This window comes from Megalopta genalis, chromosome 15, assembly GCF_051020955.1.
Source record: "Megalopta genalis isolate 19385.01 chromosome 15, iyMegGena1_principal, whole genome shotgun sequence".
NCBI lineage: Eukaryota > Metazoa > Arthropoda > Insecta > Hymenoptera > Halictidae > Megalopta > Megalopta genalis.
In genome coordinates, this window is record NC_135027.1 from 7538107 (window position 1) to 7549808 (window position 11702).

The window sequence follows — 11702 nt, forward strand, 5'->3', positions numbered from 1 at the left end:
CAACCGTTCTTGCACGGTGCTGCGGCACGATTGCATACCTCTGGCAAAAGGTGTTCGATCAGACTAATCGAGCGTTCATTGCCGTGACTGCTAATATTCTTATTAACGATCGTTGCGAGCGCAGTGACGAATCTCGACGTACATAAAAATACTATAAAAACTAGATCGTGGCAATATTTGCTGATAATATGATACGATGCTTAACACAGAAAATGTATCCGAGGAGTTAACACTTAGCCAACCGAACGGGGAGATCTCCCCGTTTTAAATTCAGTCGGTTGACGACCGAATGGATGATTAATGAAAAATTAACAATGATTGCTTAATTTTATTAAGATTTGCAAGAGGTAGGAATGCTGAATAAGTAATCGATGCCATATAAGTTTGCTCCATAATTTTTGTTTAATCGAATGAGATATTTTAATTTTATGAAAATTGTTGAGCTTTCTAGCGCGGTCGTGGAAGTGTTAATATGTAAAGATTAATACTGCATTGTACAAAACGTTGCAAAACGTTGATCAGTTGACATTGCCTAAGAGACCTTCTAGAGTTAACTGATTTGACTCAGGTGTTATCTTTACAAGGCGGAAGAGCCAGGATCGTCTAAATGGTAGGGAATCACAGTACTGACATACATACGGGATTAACGAACACAACAAGCTAATTAAAGATCCTTTTTCCAAGTGATTTAACTCGGCGTACCGAGCTAAGATGCTTGCTGGCTGATGGTCGCAGCTTAGAATGACTGGATTCATTCGAGCCTCGGTGCACAATGGTTGTTCCCGCATGTTGCAACAGAAGACAGAGAGCGCAGACGGAACGGTAAGAATCACCGGACTGCTATGAACAAGCGACTGTGGTGAACACAATAAGTTAATTAGGCGCTGGCATCGTAGTATTTGTCTTCCGTAATTCCGTTCCGAGCCTAACTGCCACGTCGCGTCACCGACACAACGTTCACGCGGCAATCATGTCCGCGGACTCATCCAGTTCGAGGAAGAAAGTCCGTGCACGGTTTGCCTATCCGAAGGATCTTTCAATTATTTCGGTATAATAACCGGGAAACCGCGAGGACGTTGCACGCGACCCCTTGGACTACGAAGTCGGCCGAGGCTGGATCCAGGGAATGAGAGAAAATAAAGAGAAGTGAGAGAAAATGAATCCGACTGCAGGTTACGGTCCCGCTCTGATATTCCATCAAGCCCGTGTCCTCGGGCGGTTTTCCTTCCTTCCGTCCTTTTATCGATAAAAAGACGAGAATGACCCCTCCGCCTTCGAGATGTTAAACAATGAGCAGGACACAATAGTTCCCGTGCACGGGACAGCTTACACGCTTATTGTCCGAGGAATAATCATACGACCGAAAAAAGAAAAAGAAAAATGGACACGGAGAACAATCGAGCATAGAACAAACAAAGGAGCGTGTTTGTGCCCGGCGATGGAGAACACGCGAAAATTCCTTTCGGTCGTCCCATCAAGCCGAAACCAGCAGCCAATTAATAAAGTTCATTGATTCGAACGGACGCTTTGTCCGCGGGAGAAGCTGCCGTTCAAAGGATTAATTTACTACCTTCTGTGGCCTTGAATGACCTCCTATTTAACGCTCGTTGAACCCGTCTCTCACGACCGTTCTCTTCGCAAAACGCAGCCGGTTGGCTAATCGTAAAATAAATACTCGAGTGACCTTGAACGGGTTGTCACAATTTTGCACGCATTTTAAGCCCCGAGGCTGAGAGATGCACGAGTTTCGGAGAGTACGGTTACCTCGATCGGGGATTGGAAACAGTTACAATATCGGCTTCGGTTCGTGAAACGGTTACGGAGAACTGAAAAAGTCACGCAACTGCTGTAAAGTTAGTTACGAGATCTTTTTGGTTACAATAACCATATCAGAGTCAGAAGCGATATTCAATAACAGTTTGAAACCGTGACTGTTGGCCTTTTATCCTTTAGACGCGGACAAGAAAGAAAGCAAAACCAGACGAAGCATTTTAGAATTTGTTACAACTTGAACTATAAACTTAAAGAGTCACGTTTTTTCTAATCTAGAGTACTTATAGATACTAGATTCGTATTATCATTCAAACATTGTTCTTCCTTTTTTGTATTTTTGACGAGTATACAAATAAAGGTGATAATACAAGTAAAGTTTCACTGCAATGAACAATTGACAAATTTTGGAGCCAAATGCTTCGTCAAGCGTAGATTTAAGAAGCCACGATATTAACACATTAAAGGCGGGAGTCGTAGTACTACGATTTATCTCGACTTCTCATAAATATGTACTTTAAAACATTTTTTGTAATTAGTGTTTAGTTCTTTTTTAATATTTCTTTTAGTTTTAAGAGTTTAAATAAACTTTTTTAAGTCTAAATTTTTTCGTGATTACACAAAATATCGCCCGCTCCAGGATGAAAAACGAGGCGGGGCGGTCGCCGCGTTACCTAGCATACTTTCGTCAAGATCCCCCGCCTTTAATGTGTTAACTATGACAGATTGTTGCCATCACATTTCTTATAGCTCGTACTGCGTTCGCAATACAGCTTGAATTATTCTATCGATTTATAATCGACGTTTACTTTCGAAGAAATTTCTCAGTTTTGCAGACGAACGAATCGCTGGACGCAGCGCAAAATGCAAACGCGATATTAAACGTAATTAGATAGAACGACGCGTGGTGACTAGATTTTCCGAGAATGACGCGCGACATTCACGAACAGGAACAATGTCGAGAATCGGCAAGGCTAAACGCAACGAGCCCATGCTGGAATTTGTGCAAATTTCGCATGCGAACGTTTTTACAGTTCCACGAATTTCCTGACAGTTCGTGTTCACCAATGTTCCCACGATCGGATGTATTCATAATGTTAATTATGTAACGCCTCGTCTATCAAAAATTCTACGAATATGACACGATTCTGACTGCGACCCTTGAAAAGATAAAACTCGTACATGTACCCCGAACTTGACAAATAGTGCGAGTTTGGAAACATGCAGATGGACGCACTTGGTATCTTGCAGCTAAAAATGAATAATTTAATTTATGAGTTTCATTGTATTCACTTCATTAGTCTCATAGGCTTGTTGCAAAATGCCGATTATTCGAAGAACCTCGGATGCACAACGATAACGTACTACTGTAACCGACTTTGTATAACGGTACTCAAGTGATTCTTGCCGGACACCGCTAGTCACCATTATGACACCGCTAAACGGCAAAAATCACTTGGAACCCTTGTAAGCAATCGTTAATAAGATGACCGAGTTCGTTGTACAACGTGCTTCACTAAAACCATGCGGGCTAGATATGTCTATTTTTACTGTTATCAACGTTGCAAATCATAAACGAATTTTCTAACATAATACATCATGTAAAAGTATCAACTGAATTACAATGCACAAGTAACTATTTCACCAAAAGAACTATAAACTCGTTTCCCTTTCCCCAGTTTAACTACCGCCACTAACAAATTGAAAGCTACGACACTTGTTATGAAAGTGTAATATTTATTTATAGTCCGAAAGGTTGCATTCGCTTGGAAACGAAACCAACGAAGTATCAATAAGTAAGAATAAGAAAAGAATACGGGCCGATTTAAATTCAAACAAATCGAAGACAGGCCAACCGTGTTCGATCCCTGATCGACAACAGATCCGAACAAAAATTTTTAGCGCGTTGAAACTTATTTCCTTGCACCTTCGCTAAAACATATCGGTGAAACTGGTTCAGAAAGTATGCACGATTTAAATTCACTTCAGCCGATCTATTTTTACTGGGACACCATTCGACGTTCAACCTGTTTCTATGGTGGTGGTAGGAGGGATGAGAGTGAAAACCTGTTGATTGGTTATCTCAAATTTTAACCAAGAAACGGCCACAGAAACTTTGAAGGACTGTTACACCACTTGCGCAAATTGTTTTTGATACTAAATAAAGTAACGAGATCATCATTCGCTTCATGAAACCGAATTATAAATGATCAAGCGAGTTTGGCGGTGTTCCATAACGGTATCCGTGATCCCACTGTTTTTCGAAATAATTTAAAGCGCGTAATTTGTAAAACAAGAATTTGATCTCGATTCGATCAATCATGTCGCAACACGAGATATGTACATCGTTTACGGGCATTGTGAACGCTATGATGGACGCGAAGTAGTTTAAAGTTGATAATTGTTTACCTTTTCTTAAGGTTTTTTGTTCGTTAATGATATTCAAATAAGTAATTTTTACATCTGACATTCGACAAGCGGCAACTGCACAGTGAAAGTGAATAAACGATATATAATATCAAAAAACTCTCCGCAGTGTTGCAACAGAGTAACAGCATCCCGCTCGCAGAGACGAATTAAAATTGTTGAAATACATATTATTGGCGGTACTCACTTTATGATGAACTTGCCACGCAGTAATCCGAAAATGCGTGAGCATAAGCAGGTAAAATAAACAACAGAGGAAAAGACTGATCAACTGGCACAAGACAATACACGATACGCACACTGTCCGTTGTTTTACACTGACTGAACCAAACCGAAGTGTCCTGGAATTCTATGCGTCCACCGGACCCGACGCGTTTACCTGTTCTGTTTACGCGCGAACGATGCCCTCTATCATATAGTCTTTGAAACTGTACGTCACTACCGATAAAGCAGAGTTTTCAAAAATTTCATCATTTTATTGATAAATTTCTAATCGAACCAAACTAACTGAAAAATAATATTGCAGCATAAGCAGAATTTAATTTAATCTTATTATAAAAAATAATTTCTATATACATAAAAATATATTAAAAAATCTTGTACACATTTCAACATAAGCAATGTAAAATATTTTGTTTTTACATAATAAATTACAACATCATATTTTGCTAGGTGTAGAAGGAATAACGAGGAAGGTCATTGCTTTTTTGTAAAACTATGACATTATTCATTGACGTTGATGTTTGTTTGAATCGTGAAAAAGATACGAATTTTTTAAATGTGAGGATGTTGCAACCTATAGAACAGTACATATACACGTCGAGCATAAAACGTAGCATCCGCGTAGCATTTGCGCTCTAACACATACAAATATCATCTAAACTCTAAACTACTCATCTACTCATCAAGTCGGTTAACATTCGCGGATTCGCGCGTATGATGCATTCGCTGACAAGTTTTTCGCATCGAATCAGTGTGAATTTGTGGACTGTAATATCTCATCATCATTAGTATCAGAAATTGATAATCAGAATATACGTGGCATAAAGTGATTAAAGGATATCTGTAAAATAAATGTATTCTTGTTTCACAAGAGCCAGTGCGATCAGCTCAATTCCTAGTTCAAATTGTTAGCTACACAGTTGCTTGCATTTGATATTTAAAATTACCGAAGATGAACTCAAGATTCAGCGGGGTTAAACTAGGACCTCCGATAGAGGTTTTCGCCCTCCAGAAAGCTTTTGTGGATGATACTTACGAAAAGAAAGTAAATTTGTCAATAGGAGGTATCAATACATACATCTTTTATTTTATTACATGTATTTAAACTATACAATCGTAGGAGCAAATAGTACGATTATATATATATATCTTTTAATCAGTCAAAAAATATATATTAACATATAAAAATGTAAAAATTAACATTCAAATCGTATTTTTCGTACTATTTGTTCAGTTACACGAATATGATATTGAATGACCTCCAGCAATATCTGGCTGTTACATAAGATACCATGTATTACATATAGTTCTTATTTTTCATGTGATAGATTATCACGAATAGCTTTGTTTTTAATTAATTTCTTGTAACATATTTAATATCAAAAGGAATTTTAATTAATTTAAATTACTTTCAGCTTATCGTACTCCTGAAGGCAAACCTTGGGTGTTACCAGTTGTCAGAAAAGTAGAGAAATCATTAGCTGCTGATGAACTACAAAATCATGAATATCTTCCAGTTTTGGGATTAGATGCTTTTAGCCAAGCAGCAACAACTATGCTACTAGGAACAGATTCCCCTATTGTTGCTCAAGGTCGTGTTGTTGCTATTCAAACATTGTCTGGAACTGGGGCACTACGTGTTGCAGCTGAATTCTTAAGTCGTATACTACATTACGATACGTTTTATTATAGCAGACCTACTTGGGGTAGGCATTAAAGATGATCATTCATTGGAATGAATATTTAATATGTAAGGCATATAATATTTCCACAGAGAACCACAAACTTGTGTTCATTAGTGGAGGATTTAAAAGAGCTTGTGAATATACATACTGGAATCCAAATACTCGTAATGTTGATATAGAAGCAATGCTTAAAGATATTGATGATGCACCAGAAAATTCAGTAATTATTCTACATGCGTGTGCTCATAATCCTACTGGATGTGATCCAACTCCTGAGCAATGGTCTAGAATAGCTGATTTAATAGAGAGGAAAAAATTGTACCCACTTTTTGATAGTGCATATCAGGTGAACAATTTAAAATTTGATTTTCACTTCTAAATTAAACAATTTATATCCTAAATCAAATATTTTTAGGGTTTTGCAAGTGGTAATTTAGATAAAGATGCTTATGCTGTGAGAATGTTCGCTGAACGTGGTATAGAATTCATGTGTGCACAAAGTTTTGCTAAGAATTTTGGATTATATAATGAAAGAGTTGGAAATTTAGTAGTTGTTATGTCTGATGTGAAAGTAACAGCTCAAGTTAAGTCTCAATTAACGTTGATAGTTCGAGGAATGTATAGCAATCCTCCCAATCATGGAGCAAGGATAGTTACAACAGTGTTGCGAAATCCTGATCTATTCAAAGAATGGTATATATATTATTTAGATAATAATAATAGTAATTAGCACTTCGAAAATATAACACATTTTTTACTTATGCTATTTTAAACATTTTCAGGAGTGGTCATATTATTACAATGTCTGGTAGAATAAAGGAAATGCGCCAAATTTTGTATGAAAGACTGGTTCGATTAGGAACACCTGGTTCATGGGAACACATTAAAGAACAAATAGGAATGTTTTCCTACACTGGTCTTACTGGTGGGTATTTTGCAAAATGATTGTTTACTAATGTACTATCCACTCAAATTAATATTATTTCAGAGAGACAAGTGGAACATCTCGTAAATCATTATCATATTTACATGTTACGAAGCGGTAGAATAAACATGTGCGGACTCAATGAACTCAACTTGGATTATGTTGCAAATGCTATCTACGAAACTGTTATACTATTTCCACAAAATGAAAAAAACTGTACATGTTAAAATGGATTCTTGAAATATCGTACCGTATTAAGTATAATTGTTGTTGAAGTTTAGGCGGAAAGCATGATGGCAATATTTTATACATATTCAAGTTACATTAGAACTGTAGAAATATTCTAGAGTTGTTTTGTTACCATCTTTATATAGTTTGCCTTTAATTTACTAAAGTTGTGCTAATAGTTTGCTTGTAGCCAGATATTATTACATTAACACGAACCTAACATTTGACAGAAGTTAAATGATTCAGTTAAAAATTGCCTTATCTACAAAAGTACAAAATACGACAAAATATTATGAATTGCCAAAGTTTAATATTTACGTTAATAAAATCGCTTGTTATTAAAATCATTTCATTACATTAATTTCATTCAATTTTGAATTGTATGCAATTAGATTTTATAAACTACTTCTTATTCCATATAACGGTTTTAACATTACATTTGACATACATAAATATAATCGTATTAACGACATCCCGAAGAATTCAAAGTAATTGATTTATAATAGGACACAAAAATTAAGTAATTTAATAATGAGCGATTGATTTTAAAGATTTATTATTTTCACACAGAAACATAAATTTCCAAACTGTTGAAATTCTTAAATGTTACAAATCACTGTTACTGTTAGTTCCTGTTCAACATCATTGTGCAAATGAAACATTAAGTCTTTCTACTTTTACAGAACACACAACAAAAACTTATACACAATACATGATATACTTCAAAATTTGGATGTACTAAACATAACAAAGTTACTCAAAGAATGAATACGTTATTCAATGAATTAGCAAAAAAAGTTTTGATTAGAATATAGAAACTTTTCTGTATGCATACTGTAAATGTTTCTTATATACTATACAAAAAGTTCCATTTTCAGTTTTAGATGCTTCCATAGTTGTCTGTTAGTTTTAAAAAATATAAAATCTTCAATCAAAAGCAGTAGTAAACGATTGATATATGAAAATGCTCTATGTAATCTTCCAATTAGCTCATAGGGAAAGTACAATCAACTTTTCCCTTATTTTTCCGAATTTTAGTTCATGTATTCGTACATAAATTAACGCTAATATTTCAAATATTTATACGTAACACGAGAGAGAAACTATACATTTATAATGTTTACAGAGTATCTATATACATATATATTTTTAGTAAAATTGTTGTGACATATAAGCTTAGAACACTACTCGTTCGAAAGTCTGGACCAAATTCACAACCTTAAAATGTTTGTAAAAATTAGTTACAAATGAAACCCTAAACGATCTTGTATATACTGCCAAAGTTGATAATTTGAATATGCAGTGACAGGGATTACTTTTCTATGTATTTATATGAAACAAATGTGGTGCAGAATGCTATTTATATTTTATAAAATAATGTATACTTTTGTAAAGATAAGAATCATGTAGCCAAAATACTATTATGTACTCTAGTTTTAACATGCATTTACTGAAATTTTAAGTATTGCAATAGAGTATTAGAGAAGTAGCCATGTAATGTCACATTCAGATAAATGTTACAGTAAATATGTTAACAGGGGATGCTGAATAATAGAATTGTACACAAATATACTTGTTATAATATGTAAAATAATTGTTATATATGTTTATTTACATATCACTAAAGTGTGCATAAATGAAATAGTAGTCAACAAAAATTACTGAGGTACTCATAAATTAATATATAACATATATACAAATATTATAAACAATTATGTGATTGTTGTTCATTTACATTAAATAATTTAGATCAATCAACCCATTTAGATGTCTTTTTTTCTAAAACAACTGATCCATCCTCCGTTATTGCATTATAGTACTGTGTACTATCATATTTTTGTCGCATATACAAAATATATCCCACACAACTTAACATTGTTGCAGCTCCAAAAATCATTACTACTTTATTCTGAAACAACAATTAACAATAATTATTATGAGAACGTGAATTATTAGAATCGGAATTTTAAAGGATAGTCTCACCGGTTTAGCATATAATTCATAATTAACTGCACGAAACATCATTGTGCTTCTAAGACTTCGTAAACCATCACCTGGTTCTGCTTTATTTTGTTTTTTATTCATTATAATCTGCAGTCATATATCTTTATTTTTGACTCTTCCAATATCAATATTCCTGTAACAGATATCAATTTTTTATGAGTGGCTTTGCTTTTACATATTTAAGCCTAGGAAACAAAATTAAGTTGTTATACAACATTGACATTTAAATCCTATTTAAAATCATGTTGTATAACATTTTCATGATTCTTTATCAAGTTTTACTTAATTATTCCTCCAATTTAATTTGTTGTGAAAACTTACTTTCATTTGAAAAATTTGCATAATAGGTACATACATTATACTTACAGCAATCTAACCTAATATATCCTGTCTTACCATTGACTAGTTTTACCAAAACATTATCTTTCTCGCGTGGTGTACTCAGGATAAAAGTTTTTAACGAAAATGGTCAGAAAATTAAAATACCACGAACAGAAATTGTTAAAAAAAGTTGATTTTATAGCATGGCAAGCAGATAATAATTTAAATGAAGTGAAAATCCTGAAACAATTTCGAATACGAAAAAGAGAAGATTATACAAGGTACAAATTTAGGTTATCTTAATAAATATATCATTTAAAGAAATATTTTTTCTAAACATCTGAATTATTGTAGGTACAAGAAATTAGGACGAGAAATTCGTGAATTGGGAAACAAAATTAAAGAACTTGATGCTGAGCATCCTTTTCGAATTGAACAAAGTGCATTATTGTTAGAAAAATTGTATATGATAGGACTCATACCAACAAAATGGGATTTATCGTTAACGCAGAAAGTAGATGGAATTGCCTTTTGTAGACGACGATTGCCAGTTATTATGGTACGGAATAAGATGAGCGAAAACCTTAAATTGGCAACACAATTAATAGAACAAGGTCATGTTAGAGTTGGAGCAGAAGTTATAAAAGATCCTGCATTTTTAGTAACAAGGTTAATACTAATTATACAATACTATAAAATAATAATCAGTGAATGTAAAACGTTAGGTACATGCATATTAATTTATGTGCATTTTACAGGAATTTAGAAGATTTTGTTACATGGGTAGATACATCAGCTATCAAAAAGCATATTTTAGAGTATAATGATGCTGTAAGTATTCATTTATTATTGTTATATTAATATAATACATACTGCCTATTATTTACTATATTTACTAATTGTAAATACTATTTTGTTACAGAGGGACGATTTTGATATGCTGTAAATAAAACTAATATATTATAAATTGAATCACATTTTGTATATTTAATATTTATACCATTTTGAATAAAATTATTAAAAAAATGTTTATCTTTATATATATATCCACATTTTTATTATAACTGTGGGAAATCCTTGTTTAATACATTCACATTTACTTCTTTCGTTTGGTACATGAAGGATTATAAAAATGTGTAGAAAGATCTTGATTTGTAATAGTTTTAATACCGTTATTTTGGTTATTGAATGAAAATTCAGATTGTCTTTTATTTAATTTGTGAAGGATCAATTTCCGCATATTGTCAATATAAGTGCTAAAAGAATACAATAATGAAATTTAATTACTTAATATATATGTACATATGTTTTTAGATACACACCTCAGTTCTAATACTATTCGAGCAGTTTTAAGTATATCTTTACGATATTCTAGAATGTTCTGGGCAGTGTTTGGAGAATTATTATTAATCATTCTACTACTTTCTATTGTATCTCGTATTACATCTTTTGCTTTCATAGTTTTGTTATTGTTCTTTTGCTTAGTACTTTGAGCTTGTATTATTTTCGAAGAATTTGTCTTATTCTTAAAATCATTATTTCCAGACTCGACACACGTAATTTTATGAGCAATATTTTTATATGTGTCAGATGGAAACAAGTCTGGCTCATTTATTAAATCAATACATTTTAATTTCTTGTTTGTGTAAAACATTAATTTTTCAATGATCTCTTCGTCTACTTCTCCTTGTTTATGTACATAAGACTTTAGATGACCAATGTCCTCATGTGTTGTATCAATAATATCTAAATTATTTTCATAATTTTTAATCGATGTTTTTCTATTATTCTCTTCGGTTAATTGATAGATTTCTTCGTTTGAATTGTATGGTTCACCGATGCTAGATGCGCATTGTAAAATAGATTTGCAAGAAGAACAGAAACTTTCTAATTCTGATTCTTCATTCATATTTTTGTTAAGTTATTTGCGCGTTTTGAGTTTGGTACTGTAACAGTAACGGAAATTGCGATTCCATATTGATCATTTCCGGTATTTGAAATATTAAAATAATATGAGTTGGCAAACTCTTATGCGACATAAAAGAATTACAATTCATTTTTTTATTTTTTACATAAACGACAATAATTTCTCACATCAAAATATTTTTTTCATTAAAATG

General features: G+C 33.3%; 5 protein-coding genes across 10 annotated transcripts in view; 2 read left to right on the forward strand and 3 right to left on the reverse strand.

Moving 5' to 3' along the window:
- drpr (multiple EGF like domains draper) overlaps nucleotides 1-4543 on the reverse strand; it is a 27176-nt gene extending 22633 nt beyond the window's left edge. For 2 of the 3 annotated variants that reach the window (XM_076526499.1, XM_076526498.1), the window contains exon 1: nucleotides 4385-4542. The gene's annotated coding sequence lies outside the window, so the exon portion shown is untranslated. Of the gene's footprint in view, nucleotides 1-4384 lie in introns of all 3 variants that reach the window. The other variant, XM_033468976.2, reaches the window with a different exon arrangement.
- A 488-nt stretch (nucleotides 4544-5031) lies between these two features.
- Nucleotides 5032-9015, forward strand: Got1 (Glutamate oxaloacetate transaminase 1). The gene is made up of 6 exons (XM_033469089.2): nucleotides 5032-5483; nucleotides 5835-6125; nucleotides 6194-6450; nucleotides 6520-6797; nucleotides 6887-7029; nucleotides 7093-9015. Exons 1-6 carry the CDS (start codon nucleotides 5372-5374, stop codon nucleotides 7254-7256), a joined length of 1245 nt encoding a protein of 414 aa, XP_033324980.2. The 5' UTR covers nucleotides 5032-5371; the 3' UTR covers nucleotides 7257-9015.
- Nucleotides 8828-10202, reverse strand: LOC117219730 (small integral membrane protein 8). Of its 4 annotated transcripts, none has more exons than XM_033469092.2 (3): nucleotides 10065-10202; nucleotides 9241-9394; nucleotides 8828-9166 (listed from the first exon to the last, which is right to left on the reverse strand). In XM_033469092.2, exons 2-3 carry the CDS (start codon nucleotides 9340-9342, stop codon nucleotides 9008-9010), a joined length of 261 nt encoding a protein of 86 aa, XP_033324983.1. In that variant the 5' UTR covers nucleotides 9343-9394; nucleotides 10065-10202; the 3' UTR covers nucleotides 8828-9007. The 4 variants fall into 4 exon arrangements, with proteins under 4 accessions (XP_033324983.1, XP_033324986.1, XP_033324982.1 ...); XM_033469095.2 differs by lacking the exon at nucleotides 10065-10202 and adding an exon at nucleotides 9658-9790; XM_033469091.2 differs by lacking the exon at nucleotides 10065-10202 and adding an exon at nucleotides 9628-9762.
- LOC117219729 (U3 small nucleolar ribonucleoprotein IMP3) lies at nucleotides 9727-10620 on the forward strand. The gene is made up of 4 exons (XM_033469090.2): nucleotides 9727-9863; nucleotides 9937-10251; nucleotides 10341-10413; nucleotides 10505-10620. Exons 1-4 carry the CDS (start codon nucleotides 9727-9729, stop codon nucleotides 10526-10528), a joined length of 549 nt encoding a protein of 182 aa, XP_033324981.1. The 3' UTR covers nucleotides 10529-10620.
- LOC143260579 (uncharacterized) lies at nucleotides 10407-11522 on the reverse strand. Its single transcript, XM_076526529.1, has 2 exons — nucleotides 10905-11522; nucleotides 10407-10838 (listed from the first exon to the last, which is right to left on the reverse strand). The coding sequence occupies exons 1-2, from the start codon at nucleotides 11489-11491 to the stop codon at nucleotides 10679-10681; spliced, it is 747 nt and encodes a 248-aa protein (XP_076382644.1). The 5' UTR covers nucleotides 11492-11522; the 3' UTR covers nucleotides 10407-10678.
- Between the last annotated feature and the right edge of the window lie 180 nt (nucleotides 11523-11702).